The sequence below is a fragment of the Chaetodon auriga genome, chromosome 1, assembly GCF_051107435.1.
Source record: "Chaetodon auriga isolate fChaAug3 chromosome 1, fChaAug3.hap1, whole genome shotgun sequence".
Classification (NCBI taxonomy): Eukaryota; Metazoa; Chordata; class Actinopteri; order Chaetodontiformes; family Chaetodontidae; genus Chaetodon; species Chaetodon auriga.
In genome coordinates this window covers 19,782,728-19,803,017 of record NC_135074.1, presented here as the reverse complement: position 1 = coordinate 19,803,017, position 20,290 = coordinate 19,782,728, and the positions used below count along the sequence as shown (strand labels likewise).

The following is a 20,290-nucleotide window of genomic DNA, read 5'->3' as shown; positions in this document are numbered from 1 at the left end:
AGGTCTCATAAAGTTAGGTCTGAATATTGGAAACCTACTACTGCAAACCTGGAGTAAGACAAAAAATAAGACTTTATTAATCACCAGGAAGAAAATTAAGCATTACAGGATAACAAGAGGTGGACCAGAAATACTGCATGTATGAACAGGGTACAGATAAGGAGAAAAATGTATACAAATAGCAAATCAAGCTACCCCAAACCAGTGAACATAAATGAAATGTATGTACAAAAAATAGTGTTTTCCTAATATTCCCAATCACATAAATGTGAAATGACACAAACAGAACACCATACACCTCTAAAATGAGTAGCTCATGTACAAATTTAGTTATAGTCAGACAGCAATTAATGTCATTGTATGTTTTCACACCTAAATAAGAGAGTGGAGCATTCTGCATGCATGTCTAAACACCATTTCTCTGATGAGGATATCAAAACTTAAACTGGTCTAACAGAGCAGCATTGCTCCGTGTGAATGAAATGTATGAACATATGGCTGAAATACAGCTCAAATAATTCAAAAATCCTGCTTTGTGCCACAAAAAAAGAAGAAATAATAGTGTGGAAAGGGAATAAAAACACAAACTAAGTTTCCTATCTTTATTTACAGTATATTAGATGTACAAAACCATTAAAATATACATACATGTGTCATCTAAGACAGGTGAATTGCTCAATTCTATTTTACAGGACTTCTCATTTCCTTTCTGACCTCATGTTGTTCTCTCAAACCACATCACTCCCAATTCTCTGAGTGTCTGCAGAATGAACAGTTGTCTTTGGTTGCTAGATCACAATACACAATGTACTGATACACGCTGGTGTCATTTTGCTGAAGCAGCTGATGTGTCATGAATGCACTGAAGCCACTGTAACATTTTTTGGGGGAAATTAAAAGGTTTTTTGAACAGTAGCACTCAGTCATGCACCGTGGGACATCAAATACACGGGCCACCAGCAACTGCAGCACTTCTAAACCGTCAAAACTGTATGTAGGTGCTACAATACATTAACGTTTCACCTAAAACTTTTTACATCATATACAAAACATTCATCAGAATAATTGCTTTTGTGGTGCCACTACTCCTTTGGTAGTGCTAATGTTCCCGAGAAAACATTTGTGCTATATTTGATCTGTCAATTAACCTCTATCTGTCAAAGTTGCCTATGTTAAAACTAGATACACAATCTATATACAGTATCACTGACATTCAGTATATATCTGTTTAGTGACCATGTTTGTTTTAATCATGCTGCTATTAGCAAATATTAGCAAAGCTTGCATGTATGGTATTTAACAATCTTCAAATACACAAACTGCACTTTGGATATGAATCTTGAGATGGTGACTTTAAACCCTAAAGCAGGGTATGAAATCTTTACAAATCTGCTGTTGTTAATTAAAATCCAAATTTCCAAAAGTCTGAGGATGCCCATGTGAGTCTACACTCTGTACCGTTATATCACAGACCATCTCTCCCTCTTAAAGCTCCAGGTCAAAGTCCACTTGATTGGCTTGTCCATGTTCTCCTGTCCATGTTTTATCAAGAGTGTAGTCCACTCGAGTATCGCTCCATGTGAAAACAGATACTACAGAATATTCTTAAGGGGTCAGTGGATAAAATCGGTACTGTGGCCAGTATCTAATCTAGATTGTTCAGGAAGTATCCAAAACTGTGCAGCAACAACAGCATCCTACGGGCGAAGGAATCTCAGGACTTTGGAACGCAGGAAGCGGATGAAGGACTTGGGGAACATTTCTCTTGATTCTTGCGCTGTGTAGTTGAAGAAGTTTTGTGGGTGAGCCAGCACATCAAACAACGCCTTCATGAGCTTCTTGTCCTGATGAGGAAATGGATTTGATTTAATGGAAAGCAAAAGCATATGATTAAAGTCAATGTGAACAGCAGCCTGATTTCCACAAGATTCCAGAAGAGGGCGCTACATGCTAACTGGGACTGAGCACAGGAAAAAAGGAAAGTCAATTCAAGGATTGCAGGCCAGTGCTGATCTGCATAATCAATTTTGAGGCCCTGGCAGGAACCATATGATTGTAAATGTAAATGATACTTGTTGTTTGTTGCTTGCTATTGTTGCTTGTCTCTGCCATTTGCTGTCTTACAAAGGCATGAAATGTCCCAAAAATATTTTTAAATCATCTAAACTGCTGCTTTTTTTTCCTTTTCTTTGTGTATTTTTTCCATTTTTAGCTGTGCATATGGATGTCAGGATGTTAACATGTTATATTTTGTATAGATGAGAATAACAGGTGCAAAAACAGAAAAAGTGCCACATTATACAGGAAACGCTGTAATATGGCAAATGTTTCTTTACATTTCACTGTCACCGTAGCTGGCCTTTGTAAAACATTTATATCTACATACCTTGAGAATTTCCTGGTGATTCTCAGAAGCATATAATCTTCCATCTCTGACTATGTCTTCTATTAGTTCTTGGTAGTCCTCTGAAACAAATGAATTAATGCAACCGATCAAATCAAATTTGCATAACACACCACGGTAGCAGCATCATGGTTATGTATGGCACAAAACGTCTCCTCTTACCATCATATGTCACATATGGGACCTGGAAGCCTTTCCCACTGTTTCCCTCGTTGGACCTGAACTGTATCCAGAGCCTCTTGGAGCGGGAGGTGAATGCGATGGGCCGCTCGTATGTCTGACAGGTCTCATAGGTTGTCACAGAGTTGGAGAGAGCTGTGAAGTGAGCACACAGGACAGCGTCTATAATTACATGACAACATAAATGCTCGCAGTCTGCTGTAATCCCAGGAAGACAAATAAGAAAATCACACATTATGTCAACTTCAAAAAAAAGGATGAAGTTGGCCAGAATCCTTACTGTAACCATTATTCACTGAACCCAAATCTTAACACAGCCTAAGCATATCCAACCAAAACAAATCTTATGCCCAAAATAGTGAGGAACCTCTTCACGTACAGCTTTTTCTCATCACTAAGTAGTCTCCACACTCGTCCTCAATAGGCAGGAAGATTTCTGGGACGACAATAAGGATCCTGCGTTTGGGCGGAGGGTTGATGGTCCATGTGCACTCAACGTTAGCTGGGTAGTTCCCTGGGTAGTTGGGAGACTCAATGTAACCAGTGAAGTCTCCCAGCTCTCCTCCACACTGTCGGTCTGTAAAGGGACACAGATGTTTCAAACTGTTTTTTTTGTTGTCTCAGTGCAGCTGCTGTGAACTGCTGCTGTGCTTTTCTATGTGCATGTGTTTCAGAGGGATTACTGCATAAGGACACACACTACATACTTTTGCATTGCATGATGTTAGTGGAGCCATCAAAGTCAGTGGTGGTGTTTCCAGGGCAGGCGACGCAGTAATTCTGCCCAAACTCTCCTTGATAGGTGCCTGTCGGACAGCGGATGCAGCGGTGTGTGCTGGTGTTGTAGTAATGTCCTGGAGAGCACTGGACTGCAGTAACCAAGCACAGTGATAGAGGACTGTTAGTTGATATAATGCTCCCAATATTCACTGTTGGATTAAATGTTTGCTTCTCCAATATGGCTGTTTTTAATTATTTTACATCTCGTGAAAGATTACATGCTTATGATTGGGCGTTGCACATAAAACAAATAGATTACACATAAAAATACTGTCATGAGGCTAAAATCAAAACTTTTTCCCAGAGTTCCTGAAAGGTTGACATCTATGAGGTGCATAGTTTAGAGTTGAGCTCCTGGATGTACAGACAGGAAACCAGCTGCAGAGGGCGGCAAAGTTCCTGTCAACATCCAGAAGAGCTCCATAGACTCAGCAACCCCATGATACTGCTGTGATGTGAAGTGAAAAAACCACAAACGTTTCACTTTGCCAGCTCAAAAGGAACCATCTAATCCCCCCATTTATGCTAAAATATCAGGGACTTAAATAAACTAAACTGGGGTTATTCGGCTGTTCACTTCCATACCTTTGGTCTCACATTCTTGGAAGGTAAAAGCACCACTGCGCTTGGTCACCAGGTTCCCTCCGCAAGGGAAGCAGGAGGTGCGCCCCACCTCTGGCTGGTACGTTCCCAGTGGACAGGGCAGGCAGGGGATGAACCCATCATGAGAGTACTGACCGGGTGAGCACTGACCTGAACACACACACAAGCGTTCGGTCAGTCAGAGTGTAAACTGTCGGACACAGCAAAGTTTTTGCTGAATCTCTCTTACAAAGTTTTAAGAAATGCACCACTTGGATTAATTTAATTTCAAGTTTTTTTGTTACATTTCATGTCACGTATGAGAAAAATACTCTCTCCCTCTGTTAAGATAAGAACCTATTGCAAAACCTAAGCTTACATTTAATGGAATGACATCATGTTTTATCTCCAAGTGCACACAGTGTAACTTCTGAGTGACTAATACAAACTGGGTGCCAGTGGGAATTTGCTGATAGCTCTTGTTGTTTAGTCTGACAGAGGAGATGGGATCTGGGATTCAGCCACAAAGTGACTCCGATAACAGCACAGGACGACACCAAAACATAGTGGCTCCTTCAGCTTTTCTTCAGGAGTTCACCTTTTGAATTCAAATCCATCTTCAACATCTGAGCTCGAGCGTCTTTGGCTTTACACAAAGCAGAACATCTGCCGGGGAGAGATCTTTATCGAGGCACCATTGCTTCCTGTGTGGCTCGTATTCACAAAACTGTTATCTACATTTTGTGTCCTTCTGTGCCCTTGTTGCCTTTCTGCTTATTATTTATTTCTTCCTGATTTTACATTATATTTCGCTTTTGGCTCATGCATTTTTGGATTTTTTTGGTTTCATTGTAAAAACAGTTTCTTTTAAGTGCTGTACAATATAATCTATTGTCATTACCAACAGGATGAAATTCAAAGTCAAATTTGCAGACAAACCTTTCTGTGATCTTTAAATGAATAGGTAGACAGTTTGGAAAATACGTTTATCCGCTTTCTTGCTGACAGAAGATTGACACCACTCTCTTGTCTGTACTATAAATATGATGCTAAAGCCAGCAATCAGTTAGCTTAGCTTTGCACTAAGACTGAGAAAAAGGGGGAATCAGTTTACCCAGCCCTGTCCTTAGGTAACGAAATCCACCTTACCAGCACCTCTAAAGCTCCCTGGTTAGCACATTTCCTTAGTCATTCCTTTAATGGGTTTATATCTGTAATGCTCCTGATACGATTTTGGACGAACTGTTTACAGTCAGGTGGTGAAAAACTGGGCAGATCTTTGATAACTACTTGTAGCTCTTTTCCATAGACATGTGCTGGCTTGGCTTGACTCGGTTTCCATCAGCCCAGTGTGACAGCAATTTGTATCTCCATGACAACAAGGCTACCTGCTTCAAGGTGTGTCTTTAACTGATGACGTGCCTGTCTTGAGTTGACATTTGGAAAAGCAGAGCCCTCTTTAGCACACATTACTACTGCACTGTGCAACAGTTTCTGGTAGCCAGCTACTGATCGTCATGGATTTTCAGGCTGATGATGCAAGTTACTAGTGCCTGGTATCTACTGCTTATAGCTCGAAATATCAGTAAATATATGCTATCAATAAATGGCTGTGGAAGCTATTTAAACATGTCGCTGAATCGTCCCTGCATGATGACGAAGTCCATCTGACATCACCACAACGGTATGGATTGGATGATGAAAACTGCAGGTGCTTATGAGGATATTCAGTGTGACTTATGATATGCTATGTTGTATCTAGACATGTGATAACTGAACAAAGGCTGTAAACCCATTTGAGGGAAATTTCTGATTCTGAGTTACTTGCTTGAGCATCTTACCTCCACACTCTGACATGTTTCGAGCTCCGACCACCTTGGAGACTTCTCTCCCTTCAGGTCCAGGACAGACCTCACAAGACATCTGTCCCTCCTCATCCTGATACGTTCCAGCTGGACACAACACACACCTTCCCTGATCCCCGTCATAGAAAGTCCCAACACTGCAGCTCACTAACAGACACGTGGAGAATGACACAAGTTTTAAGGTTATTAATTCAATGACTTACTGGTAGAAAGACTCATACACACATAGATGCATTCCTGACTATTCACAGAGCAAAACTGAACTCAGGCCTGCCAAGCTTGTGGCTGTTTGTCACATCTCTAAGAGCTGATGGTTTTGTCTTTGCTGTGGTGACTCTGGAAAAAAAAAAATCATGTTCCCTAAATACTTAAACACATCTATTATTCTCTCAAAAGGAGTACTGTGATCTGCAATTAAGTTGAAACAAATTTAATTATTCAAGCCGGTGAAATCAATAATTTGCCTTACAAACTGAACACAAACACTCAAGTTAAGACACCCAAAACAGACTGATGTGTCTGAACTTGTAATTTACATCAATTTAGCAGAAAGATCAGAGCCAGAGAGCACTTGTATACAAAGTCTAGGGAAGATAGCAGACAATGTAAAATGCAGACATGAGTCAACAAATACAGCAGGATGCCCTGTGGCTGCACAGAATCAAACAGTCCTAACCACACTTTAGATTTATACTGTAAATACAGAGGTTCAATTGCATGACAAGACCATTAAAGTAAAGTAACCCAGACTTCATCAGCTGCCTCTAAAGTGTAATCAACCAGGACCATGTACATACTTGAAACGGATAAACACACTGAAGAGCATCCTTAACACATCAAAGGCATTAACTCAGCCAGAATAATTTATCAATCTGTTGACAGATTTAAGAGTTTAACTTGCAAGTGTGATTGACCCTAATGTAGATTAACACAGTATACTGGCCTGTACATCATGGTGGAGAATATAACAGCACAGATTAGTGGAGTTTTAAATGTTGCAACTGGTTAAAGTAAAACTGTAACTGCACAATATAGTGTACCGTCTACAAAACCCCTTGTTTTATGACTGATCTCACTATTTCTGCATTTTGTCGAGGCATCTTCTGAATGTTTATGCCAAGTTATCTGATGTCTGCCAGACAAGCTTTACATGTCATTGAGATAACTTAGGGCTAGTAATAAATATTCACAAGATACAGTGACTGCTGTATCTTAGCTTATATGAAAATGGAGAAAATATCATTGGAGTGAACCAGGCAGGGCAATCATGTAGACTGACTTCAGGTTATGGCTGAATTGAATGAATGTAGTTATTGACATGCAAACATATTAATGATCCAATTTGTTCCAAAATTACATGGTCATAAAAGACGAAGCACTTACATGAGCGTGTTTATTAGTAAGGTCCATCCGTTTGTCATTTCATTAGTGTATAAACTAAAATAAAGTGCATTTAGTCATAAAATGATGGTGTGGGTTAACATTTGATAACAAATGTAATACATTTAGCGTTTAACTGTTAACAGTGATACACGTTTTTAAAATGTGATTATATAAATAAAGTGTTGAGTCAATTTGTTTCTGGGCCACAAAAAAGCCTTTTACACACACACTCCACGCACACACATAAATACAGCAAATAAAGCTTTACGTGCTGTCTTTCACATTGATTTAAATACAACTCAGGATACTTACACACATACTGTAAACAAATTAGTTGGGACAGACACATATTTGCTTCAGCAAACCAACCTAATACAGTCAAAATGACTGAGACAAAAGAGCACCAACCCTCTCCACAGCAGTCGATGTACTCTACAACTGTCTCGTCGTAATACTTGATACAACACGGCTGTGCATTAGGGAGGGACTTTTAATACCACCATAAGCACCCTCACCTCTTTCAAAAGCAAACACATGAGCAAATCAAAGAGAGTATTTCCCTCTTATCTCACAGAAGTGCAAAGGCTTGATTAAAGGGAACAACGCGCCGTTTTGCTTTGGTTCCTCCCATTCAGAGTGATGCCTGTAATTAATTTGGGAATTACTGTGTCTGTCTGATGGTCTTTAGAACTTGAAAATTGAAGCTGATCTCACTCTAGTATAAATCAATTAAATCCTAGGCCTATAGCACAAAATGTGCCTCAGTCAGTTGGAGCCTTTAAGCTGTCTATAAGAAGAGAAACCACTATCTCTAAAAACTTGACACACAAAAGCTTTAACGTTGATCCATTATACGTGGCTCAGCAAATTGTTCAATTTTCCTCTAAAGAAAGAAAATGTAATTCTCTCAAGAGCAGTTTATTTTTTGAAACCTATTGTTTATTCTGAAAGACCATGAGGAGCCATCATTGCATTGTCCTCGAACAGCTTTTATTTGACAGAGGGAAGCAGTGAGAGGAGAGAGAGAGTGAGAGTGAAAGAGAGAAAAAACCTTGAAGCCTTTCAAATGCAAAGAACGCTTCTATAGAGCCCTCGAATTGATGGCCCCAAAGAGGTTTAAAAGACCTTTCACCTCTATTCAAGTCCCCAGTCTTTGCCTACTTGATGACATAGGAAAACACTACGGTATCACAGTGGTAAGGAGCTGAACCCAATAAAAGGGGTCAGGTTTCTGAATCCCCCCATTCTGCTTGGCCCAATCACTGCTCGCGCCCATCAAGCGGAGGCCCAAACAACTGATGCTAATTGATTCCCATGGTGTGGCTGAAGTCAATTCTCTTTAGCAGTTTAGTGGCTGGGGGTCATGCAAAGTGGCCCCAGCTGGGGGGCAGGGGGGACATAGCACTCAAACTGCCATCTTGAATCAACAGCACTTCCTAAACATCTTCAATGTTAAAACAAACACGCAAACAAGTCAACTGCAACAGTCAAATAGATGTGGACACGCACCATTCACAGCATCTCTGGATCATTGTAAGCACTGACCTGTTCACACTTGTTTTACTTTTTATACAAACTGATACAGTTGCATGCTGGACAGTACAAATAAACACACGAACAACAAAAGATTTACATAATTAATAAACTAAATCATCCATACAATTTTTTAAATGGAAACAATGTCCTGGAATATAAACTAATGCGACCAGTAATCAAAAATGAACTGCACAATCAGAAGAGAAATGCTTTAATGAGTGCACAGAAGTGAAAACATATTTTCTCCAAATGCACGGGAGCCTGTGTTGTCATCCCACTGAAGCAGTGAGAACAAGTCTCAAATGGGGTTTTCAATGGAGTGGGCAAACTGAAAAGGACTAAACTGCTCTCTGAGCTAAGCCAGAGTGGGAGTTGGGGGAGGAGGGGAAAAATATAGCTCCTTTAAAGAGCTGGAGGTTAAGAAGAATGGCTTTCAGCCCCCTCCCTTCTCTCCCAAATTACATGTCTACACCCCTGCCATGGCCAATAGACTGCTTAATGTTGACCTGAAAGCATAGCGGGGGAGTTAAGGAATCAACACACTTAAGACCTGTGTTACTGAAAGATAGAAGTAATGAACAGGAGCAGTTTAGGTTTAAATCATGTCAGCACAGCTCAACCACAGATACAGCTTTGATGTTGATGTAGAGGCCAGACAAATGCGGTGTTACAGGGAATAATATGCAAAGGTTGTCTCAAGAAACTACAGGATAGCTATAGTTTCAGAAAAGTTTTGGTCTCCAGTTAAAGTGTAAAGACCTCAATCAGCCCCATTCTTCAGTGGTTCAAAAGGAGGGAAACAAAAACCTTCAACACACTTGAGGATTTGTATGAGGTTTACTAAAGACCTGGGTCTACATAAGAGGGCCATATATTGAACAAAAGGTGCACCATTTGAATAAATATTTAGACATCCCAACAGAAGACAGGCACCAGTTTCCTCTTACTGATACAGAGACGGCATGCAGCAGGCAGCAAACTTACTGTGAGGCCCGAAATCAGGGGCTCACGCTCCCAACAGCCAGAGAAAACACATGCCAGCCTTCAGCTCTCTACCACTGACAGTGTGCGGTCTTATTTAATGAATATGTTCTCCATCACAGCTTATATATAAAACCCAACCAAAAGGCAACAGCTACCAGGAGACCTGCCATCAGCCCTCAAGTTACACTCTTATCCCTGGGAGATGCTGGAAGATCTCACTTCTTTGGAGGGCCAACAACAGTCTCTCTGTTCTTCCATCTGAGCTCGCTCTCCCCTCAAACTAGCTCATTACAGCATGTCTGCAAACCAAATATGGCACTCATCTGGCCAACACCTGCTCCAAATCCAATCATTAAACCAGCTTGTCTAAATATATCTCACTGGCATGGACCATTTCAATTGCTTAAAGACGGGACTATGAGTCTACTGTGTGTGTATAGGGCCTAGTCAGAGCCTTTGCTGCTTTGTGTTAGGTGTGACAAAAGTGGTTGAATCTGTGCTCTTGAGAGATGAAAATCATCAGTATTTCCAGTAGAGTGATGCCTGACTGAGTGGTCCACCTCCTGACCTTTGACATGGTTTCGGTGCTGAATAGAAAGCAAATACAAAAACCCAACTCACCACATTTCCTGCCCACCAGCATTTGTCCTGCCACACAGTGTCCTGGCAGATCTGCCGGCTGGCCCACACTCTTGCCGAGTTCGTAGTCCGACCCGGCGAAGTGGAGGTGGAACTGCTCCCGGTTGATGGACTTCCTCAGGGTCCGGATGGTCTTCCTGAGCCTCTTCTCTGAGCGTCGGCGCACGCAGTTCAGGTCACAGCTCTCTGCTGAGAGAGGCACTTGATACCACAACTGTTTCCACAGCAATCTCCCACACCTATTGTAGAGTGCACACTCATGCCTGCATGCTCACATGCTTACCTAGACATTCACACAACCGCACCATCAAGTTTCGGGAAAGCCACCACTTATAAAGAATTCAAGGAAATAAAACAAAAACCTGCTCGGTTCTGAGTCCCAGCCTAGAGCCCACCACCATAGCCAAGTCAAAACAGGAGATACTTTAACATTTTGTTTGTTTAGTGATGAACAGACAGCAGCGAAAGAAAGATGGAGAACAAGAAGCAAAGGTTGCAGGCAGGCAGAGAGGAAGCGCAGAGAGACCAACCTGTTACCTCCTCTAGGTTCACATCCAGCTCAAACTCAGCTGTTATCGAGGAGACGTCCTCCTCGCCTGCCTTCCTGCCATGGCGACTGCGTGTTCGGGGCCCAGACGAAGTGCAGCGCAGGCTCACGTAGCTGAACTGGACGTTTTCAGTGAAGGGGAACCTGCTATCTGTGGACATGGGAGACATACAATACACACACAATGGCACAATTGTTAGAGAAAATCAAACAGTATTAGAAAGAGGAACTAAGTATTTAATGATGATTAATAATTTAATGTTGACTCAGAGATTGTTTAAAACAATCTTTAAATGCAGTTAATTTGACCATTTTCTGTCATGTAGACTGGAAAGCTGGAAAAAAAGGATGTTATGTCACAGTGACAATTTCCTTTTTTTTTTAAACAATTATGTGCCCTTTCAGTGACTGTGAGGGATGTAAAAGACCATGCCGAAACCCTCCAGAGAAGCAAAATAATCCTACAATCGGAAACCCTTTTGATTGATGGCTAGGTCAGACCCAACTGAAAGCCATGCTACGGCTAATTACATCCTCCCCTGTCACTGCCAGACAAAGTGCTGCGCTGAGACATTCAAGACAGTGAAACCACATCACTTTCCCCACAAATTTCTTTCACATTTGCCTTTGGTTTTTGGTTCCCTTTGAAGCAGCCTTCAGGTCTGCTTCATCTTCTGAAGATTGTGGCTTTAGATGCTGGCAGTTCCTGGTAAACCCAAATTGTTTTTAACCAGTAACATGAAGGAGCTGTAATTTTAATGCTTGTCTACCTGTAATTTATGTCTTGTGTTTGGAGCCATTGTGATGCTTGTTGTATGGAAACCTCTGTACCTGAGCGTGCTGAGTTTAAACTCTCCTTGAGTTTCTCCTGACTTCGTTTTAAGTTGCATTTTGTGGTGCCAGACTTAAACGTGGCTGTGGTCTTAATGCGTGGAACACTAGGCGTTTCTGGACCTGCAGGACAAAGGGACAGAAGATCTATCTCCTTATCAGCTGAAAACAAGGAAAGCCTGAGTTGTTCCTGAGTTACTGTTTTGTGTGGCAGAGCAGAAAGATAGATGAAAATCGGTGAAGTTTTGTACTTGCCTAAGCAATACAAGCCGCTGTTGTTCTTTTGTGCGTCAGCCAGGCAGGGCAAAGGCATTCCACAGGTCACCGTGTAGGAATCTTCTGTCCCTGAAAACACACAAGAGGCCGTGACACGCAGACCAACACAGACAAAAGTTAAGGCCACAAAGTCAAGTTGGAGAGAGCAAACAGGCAGCATGTAGGAACACGAAGAGCCGCTATGCAGACTGATGTCGACGGCTGTTCACACACATAGATCTAGAAAAGCTTGTCTTACTGACTAATTGCGTTTCCATTAGGGTTTGCATTCTTTAGCCACGCTGCATCAGGTGATACTTGACCTGCACTGTTCCATGCTGTTTGCGTCTTATCAAGCCTAAAATATAATGGTGCACTTGACTGAAGTGTGCCAAGTCATGCTGACTTGGATTGGATCAAACATGTTGTAGAAGTCGCTGTTCTTATCGTTCACCAAACCGTACACATAGAGGCCTTACTGTTTGCTATTGAGCTCTACTGAAGTCCATTCACTACTTGTAATGCTTCAAACTAACATGTGAACCAAAGATGGCAGAAAATCAAATAGAAGATTAGTATTAGTGGCAAAGTCAAAAACTACCTGGATTAGTCAACAATGCTCAAAAAAAAAAAAAGAATATGGAACTGCAGGTTCAACCAACTCACCACTGCTAATATGAACTTGGGACTGGCATGTCAGGAAGCAGCGGTCCCCTCCCTCCTGCTTGCTGCAGTTCAAGGTAGGTTTAGAGGGGGGGTTTGGAGGTGGTAAACCCTCAGCCTCTAGATACAAATCACAACAAACTCCAAGGTAAAAAAGAACAACTTTTGACTGGAACAAGGAGGAAGAGGTAAAAAATAAATAAGAACATCCTGACAGCACAAACAGCATTGTAACATTTTGGATGTTTTATACAAGCACAAGAAAACCAAGTGACAGAGAATTAAAGAGAAAAAGAGAACAGAATTCAAAGTATCTCCTGTTTTTGTCCCCCAAGTTTTAGTTCAAAGTGTGTGATGTCACACAAGACAACAGCACTCAACAGATGTGCCTCTCATAGAGGAAGAGACACTGGCTTACCAATGCAGTCCTTTTTGTTCCAGTGTAGCTTATAGCCTGGATGGCAAAAGCATTCAAATCCACCCATGGTGTTCTCACAACCCTGCTCACAACCGCCATTGTTCACACTGCATTCATTTATATCTGAGAGAGAGAAAAAAGGAAAATCATTATTATAATTACAGGGTCCATTTTTCCAACACATCAGTGAGCAAAGCACTCGCTTCTATATGCTTTTTGGCCAAACTCCTCTCTGAATTGAGCACTTGTGAAGCTCCCTTCAGACAATGCAGACTCACCTCCGCAGTGGGCCAGTCCATACATGGTGTAGCCTTTGTTGCACAGACACTGAAAACCTCCAGGGGAGTTCACACATGTATGATCACATGTCCGCTCAAAAAAGCACTCATCTATATCTGTAATCAGAATCAGGCAGATGACATAATAGCAGGGCAGTCAGTTGCAATCTTCATCAGGAGGGATTTCCCACCCACAGACACACGTTTGCATTTGATCCTGAATTTTCCCACTCAGTGAAATGTGACGCGCATAGTGTGCTACATCAGGTGAAATAGCATTGGCTTTTGATAGTAATTACAGGTAAAAAGAAGGCAGTGTTTCATTGAGACGCCTTAAATTTTACTCTAGTTGCATCAGGTCAGCGTCACTAAAGGCACAGACTGTGATCTAAACGTTTGATGAAAGTGCAGCTCCGTTATCAAAAACAAAAACACAAGAAAGGAAAGTGGGGTCACTCACCCCAAATTTTGTCCCAGCCTTTGTAGACTGTCTAGAGTTTGAATAAAACAATTCAGGAGCCATTTCTACCTTGACAAGAACGTTCATCCGTCAGCAGCTTGAAGCCTTTTCTGCAGTTGCACTCAAAGCTGCCGATTGTGTTCCTGCAGAAGTGTTCACAACCGCCGTTGTGAAGCTCACACTCGTCGATATCTGCGGGAAACAGGTAACACTTCAGCACGACTTCCTAAGCGCATCCACTGAGATAAATCAGCGTTTCAATAGATCGCAAGGCTTTTTGTGGACTGGCACTCTGACCTTTGCATGTTTTTCCATCCGGCTGCAGCGTGAAGCCGATGGGGCAGCTGCAGCGCACACCTGTGGATGTGTCTTTACAGGTGCAGTCGCACCCCCCATTGTTCACTGCACAGGTTTCTGAAATTACAACACACACCGTGGATGTATGTGAATGACTTTCCTGCTTGTGAAAAATGCTGTTATTCCTCAATGTCGGACACTATATCCTTAGTAAAACAGAAGCTTAATTTTCTGAACAGAGCCAATATACTATTACAAATATACTGATTACTCTACCATAGATTTTCAATTACTGTCTAACCTGCTTTGAGTGTATGAGGTCATGAAAAATACAGACTTTATTTGCAGTGTTTACAACAGATTTAAATATTTATTAGTGCCAATGGAAATAGACAAACGAGGTCTGATTCATGCTTTCTATGATGCACAGTTGTATGTTTGGATGTAGAGTTCACCCATACAAATGTTTGTACATCTAGGCTTATCATAACAATATGCATTATTTATAACCAAGAGTTCATGTGTTGGAAATGTACTTGGTAAAGTGCCAAAGATATAATGTTTTACATGTATTGAGTGACCCAGAATCATACAAATGATAAATAGTGGCTATGCAAGAAAAGATTCACACACTGCTCTATCCAAATGGAAGGAAAACGTGAAATCTACCACACTGTCACAAAAGCATATTTTTCACAGGGGAAACTGGGGGCGAGAGAGAGAGAGTGTGTAGTCATTTCACAGTTTGCTCAAAAGTCTGAGGAATGCATCGGTTTACTAGACATTAGTTCTCTCCCCTCTTTAACACCCCCGAGTGGTTCCTGGCAGCTCAACACACCGTCAAGTAAAACACAAATTCAAGCTGTTAGCCTCTGAATGTAGGGGTGTAATTATTACCCATTAACAGTCTCCGTTTGACTCGTTTGTCCACCTCTGTAAAGGATGTGGCGTTGTGGTCTGAGGACTCGGTGGTGGCTTCATCTCGTTCTGTTATACACAAAACAAATCATAAATAGAGTAAGAATTGGTACAAAAAGTCCCTTTATTTATTAAATAACACAAGCACTATGACTTCTCTACTGACTTCAGCTGTGGGTGTTTGTGTCGGTCACCTTTCAGTGAGCAGATGCATGTTTACACTTGAGATATTCAGCCTGTAGTAGCTTGGCATGTGTCAGATAACACACCGGATCAGTAAAATGAATCTGGAGACAGCATCGTAGTGATACGCCCGGACCTCACACACACAGCTGCTGGAGGGAGAGATATTACCCAATATCTGATCCTTATCCTTCATAACCATTGTGTGCAAAAATGCACACTGCCTAACAGGAGAGCTGACAGGGGGAGATGTTTCTAGTTACTGTGTTTTCATCCATTCATCAAGATAGCCTCTGCGTTACTCTGCATTACCTTAGGCCAACATACAGGTACCTGGGTGTTCACCTCAACTGGACTGGACAAACAACACAGATGTCCTGGAAGGGCCAAAGTCATCTCCACCTGCTAAGAAGACTGAGGTCCTTTGGAGAAAGTAGGACACTGTTCAAAACTTTTTATAACTCCGTGGTGGCATCTGCAGTTTTCTATGCAGTGGTCTGCTGGGGCTGCGGGAGCTCTATGAGGGACTACAGACTAAACAATCTGGTCAGCAGAGCTGGTTCTGTCCTGGATTGCCCTCTGGACACCATCGACATGGACAACCCATCTCACCCCCTGCATGAGACAACGGGGGGCTTAAGCAGCTCCTTCAGCAACAAACTGCTGCATCCATTGTGTAAGACAGAACGCTACCACAGGTTCTTCATTCCAACGGCTGTGTGTGTGTGTGTGTGTGTGTGTGTGTGTGTGTGTGTGTGTAAAAACAACCAGCTAACACTGATGGACGGTTGTGGTTCACATGCCAAGAAATAGAAAGACACACGACTTTAACAACCAGTTTTGACATGCAGTTTTGGAGTTTGTTTTCCCTATAGAGGCTTTGAGGTTGTTAAAATCTTTTTAAACAGCATCATGTACATTATCAGCTTCTCTCAGCCCTGAGTTGAAGTTAATATACAATGTTGTAAACATTATCCAACTTCAAACCCAGGCCTTCATCCAAAATCTTTACTCCAAGTACACTTGCCAACTTTTTGCAGAGCTTTCGACCACATCTCACAGCCTTGCTCAGAAGGTCATACACCGAGGAAGACCATGAGATGTGTAAATTAGCTGGAAAGTGGACCTTGAGTTAAATGACTATAAAATGAAGACTTTTTGACAGACTTGTGTTTTTATAGCTGCATCATAACATCCAGTTGAAATGCAGACGTCTTGTGCATCTTTACTGCATCGCAATTTCCCTAAATTCAGTATGACATAATTGGTATTTTCTATTAATTTATGGGTCTCTTTAGAATTTGCTAAAATGTCGTGTGAGTTTGAACAATGTTTAGCTACACAGCAAGAGTTCGAAGTCTAGAAACAGTGTGCTTACCTACACACGACCTCTTGTCAGGTTGCAGGGTGTACCTGACATGACACCTGCATATGGGGCCGTTCTCTGTGTCTTCGCAGGTGTGCTGGCAGCCTCCGTTGCCATGGTTACAAGTTACTACAGGGTCAACAACATGCAACCATAAGACATTAAATCAGTGCAGTATTTGAAGCCAACAGCGTATACGTGGCTTGGTAGGCGAGCAGTGTTAAGTTCATGTCACTGAGCACGTACAGATGCAGCCTCTCTGGTTCCTGGCCAGCTCGAACCCTGGACGACACTCACAGGCCACACCTCCTTTGGGTGTCTCTTTGCAGATGTGGGCGCAGCCGTGCTCCTTATTCATACAGTTGAGGCCCTCTGGGATAGAAAGAGGGCGAGAGGTACACAATGAAACTCTCCTACAGTGACTGACCGGCTACACACAAAGGCACACATACTAAGAGATTAGTCTGGCATCCTCAAAGACATTGATTGTTCTCACGCCTTACACAATCCAAAAACATAGACCACTGTGTTCTTTTCAGAACTTCTAGAGAGGGAAAGAAAATTCGGTAAGCAGACTAAAAGTTGCTCAAAAGTCCCTTCCCTGAAAACAATGTTCCTCAAGCTCTTGTTGAATCTACAACATACTTAATAATGCTTCGAGCAGAAAAATGAGATGAGCTGAAGCTTTATATACATGGGTCACAGCTGAGTGGACAGGTCCACGGGATTTAAAAGGGTTGTCAAGACCCGATGGAGTGGAAAGCACTTGCATTCAAGTTGACTTCAGTCAAGAAGACAAAATGAAGGCACTTCAGACTAATCTGTGACACAGATCACACAGACCTGAGTGTTGCAGTTATTAACTCATTTTGTTCTCTGGGACACAGAGATCCTTTTCCCACAGCATGTTGCTGCTGCAGATAAAAGCTCAGCGACGGGAGCCAGCTTGAACCTGTCACCCCTCATTGTGCTGCCACTCTTAACATTTTTATGTGGATATTAGAGAAACGGCTACATAACTCTGTCTTTTTACACATCTTAATACAATTAGCAGACACGAGCATCCACAAACACACAAACAAATAATACAAACTCTTTTATATAACAAGTGAACAAGTGTGCATGTTGTACACTCACCCACAGAGCGGTGGATGCATGTGTGCTGGTTGTCACTGAGGAAGAAGCCCTCTTTGCAGCGGCACTCGTAGCTGCCCATGGTGTTGACACAAGTGTGTTGGCACCCACCATTGTTGAACTTGCATTCATCCACGTCTAAAGGACAGCGCATTGATTGGATTAATGAACAGAGTTTACAGAACTCTGGAAAAAGCATGTCACGAACGAGCTTACACAAAACAAATAAGGCTGTTTATAAACATTGCACATGAAAATAAAGCTTTACCAAATCAAATTTCATACATAAACATTTATGAATCTTTTAAATTGCTGCATGAGCAGGACTAAAAGTGTTTGTATTAGGCTGCATGTTATAAGTCTACCAAAGACAGCTGAAGAAAAGATGTCTGAGTGAGTGTGAGAAACTTCGCACACAGCCCACACAAACATGAACTCTTCGCCATCAGAGCTGATGATTCCAGCTCTCTGTCTATCACAAAAGGCTATTTACTTAGCGGTTTAAAGATGATCTTACCGAGACAGTTGTGTCCATCATGTGCCAAATTAAATCCATCATAACAAGTGCAGCGATAATTGCCTGGTATATTGTTGCACTCGTGTACACAGCCACCATTGTGCTCCAAGTCGCATTCATCAATGTCTGAGATATAAACACCACAAAAATGAATGTTCACCCACTGATCATAAAGTTAAAATGCAAAACATGTTCTGCTTTAAAAGTAAGAACGAGAACTTGAGTGCAATAGGAGGCTGTATTGTGTGTAGCTTAAAGAAATATAGGAAGAATAAATTACGACAGATATCACTAATTGCATGCTCCTACAGAAATTCAGAAATTATGCCACAGTGGTTTAAAGAATGTTGTGATATGGTAAAGATGCTGTTTGTATTACAGACATATATAACCTATCCAGATGCCACCCAAATACATGCCAAAATATCCAAATTCTGAGATCCCACTTTGACACTCAGATGGATTTAATAACAGTAAACCAAACAGGAAAAAGAGACACACTACCTTCACAGTGTTTTCCATCTCCTTTAAAGCCTGCTTTACACGTGCACTTGTATGAGCCTTGGGTAGTCTGACAAATAGCATCAATGTGACAGCCATCACTTCCCTCAGCACATGGATCTGCTGAAACCCATACGGGTCGTAGAGGTCACGATTATGAAAACACACTCAAATGGTCTAACAAGTCATATAGTGCGACATTTACCATGTATACACTTTTAAGTTTGTCGTGTTTTACATATACAAAAAAAAACAAGAACTAAAAAACTCTGATTTAAGTGACAAACATCAAAACATAAAGCTCCCTAATAATAGTTGTATCCGACCTTTGAAAAATCCAGTGAATATCAATAAAAGTTAGGAAGTCAGATAAAAATTAAAACTTGTTCTGCAAACTTTTCCACACAGAAAGTGGACAAATTCCCACAGCAATAGTCAATTGTAAATAGCTACACAATTACAAAGTGAAAGAAAATGTAAAAGTCGCCACTGGGGAAACAACACGAGCGCACTCCTGAAAGCGTGCGTAAAGTAGCACTCTCCACGCCTGGAAAACACAACACACACACAGGCACACACACTCACTACGGTCCCACCTCGAATCTCTGGAAGCGCTGTGCTTTGGCGACTATTTAACAAGAGCAAAAACAAACAAAAGTCCCTTGCAGCCCAAATAGCTCCCATGGTGATATGATCCAAGTTTAGAGGTCTTCTCAAAAGGACGCGTACGCACTGAAGTCGTGACCGAGCGTCCGCCTCATTTTCATTCTAGCCTGTCAATCTGCTTCACAAGGGGCTTTTGAAAAGAGAAAGGAGTGAGTAAGTGAGAGAGTGCGTGTGTGTGTGTGTGTGTGTGTGTGTGTTTGAGAGAGCGAGAATGAGAGCGTGCGTGCGCGTACACGTAAGAGTGAAAAAAAAAAACGGTTCAGAAGCAGAGCATCAAGTCAGTCAGATAGCCAGTGCGAAACCGGAAGTACTGAGGTTTTGCGTAAAACGAGTCATCGTCAGCTCGCTGAAGAGGGTTTTATTTTGAAAGCAATGGTCGGAAATCCTTTGGCACACCTGACGTTATTGAGTTCTTCTAAAGTCTCAGTTCTGTAAGCATGGCCTTTGGCGTCTTTTTAAGTTGACAGTGGCAAACCTCTGTGAGTAAAACACCGAATACACGTAACACGCCCACATAATGTTGCCGTCAATGGCGGCTGGTTAGCTAACTTAGCTGCCTTCTAGCTAACTAGCTAGGCCTGGAAGAATACCGTTAGCCAAACAACTTGGTTGCTAGGCAACACACGTTTATCCGTTCTTATTTACCATTGCATCGACAGCGACTCAGCCGTTGAAAACTGAGGGGCCTTAAATTTCACGATGCTTTGTTAGTCTAACGTTGCAGTATGACGTAAAATGAAAAATCTTACACTTTGTACAAAGAAAACGACAGTAAGCGTGAAACACGACATGAATTTGTTGGAATAAGGATCCATCACTTGGCGCTACATTAGCGAAAGTGACGACATGGACGCCACCTTGCTCTGATGTGTACATCATGGAGTCTTGCTGCTGTTTCAAATG

The 20,290-nt window shown here is 41.8% G+C and overlaps 1 protein-coding gene across 2 annotated transcripts; it reads right to left on the bottom strand.

Annotated features, from left to right (window-relative positions):
- Positions 1–50: 50 nt before the first annotated feature.
- scube2 (signal peptide, CUB domain, EGF-like 2) lies at positions 51–19,420 on the bottom strand. 2 transcript variants are annotated; one of them, XM_076728693.1, is made up of 23 exons: positions 19,318–19,420; positions 18,725–18,844; positions 18,221–18,346; positions 17,707–17,841; positions 16,816–16,941; positions 16,582–16,698; positions 15,000–15,089; positions 14,103–14,219; positions 13,875–13,997; positions 13,346–13,462; positions 13,068–13,190; positions 12,653–12,769; positions 11,987–12,076; positions 11,732–11,854; positions 10,884–11,051; positions 10,336–10,542; positions 5,788–5,958; positions 3,950–4,117; positions 3,292–3,453; positions 2,964–3,161; positions 2,567–2,719; positions 2,387–2,466; positions 51–1,844 (listed from the first exon to the last, which is right to left on the bottom strand). In XM_076728693.1, exons 1-23 carry the CDS (start codon positions 19,403–19,405, stop codon positions 1,698–1,700), a joined length of 3,066 nt encoding a protein of 1,021 aa, XP_076584808.1. In that variant the 5' UTR covers positions 19,406–19,420; the 3' UTR covers positions 51–1,697. The 2 variants fall into 2 exon arrangements, with proteins under 2 accessions (XP_076584808.1, XP_076584816.1); XM_076728701.1 differs by having other exon boundaries at positions 18,725–18,841.
- Between the last annotated feature and the right edge of the window lie 870 nt (positions 19,421–20,290).

Bases quoted from the DNA above. Each gene is read 5' to 3' on its own strand.
- scube2 (XM_076728693.1), bottom strand. From the start codon at position 19,405: ATGGGAGCTATTTGGGCTGCAAGGGACTTTTGTTTGTTTTTGCTCTTG. The intron at 18,845-19,317 runs GTGGGACCGTAG...TATGGGTTTCAG, and splicing joins AGCGCTTCCAGAGATTCGAG to CAGATCCATGTGCTGAGGGA. The intron at 16,942-17,706 runs GTGAGTGTACAA...TTTCTATCCCAG, and splicing joins ATGCATCCACCGCTCTGTGG to AGGGCCTCAACTGTATGAAT.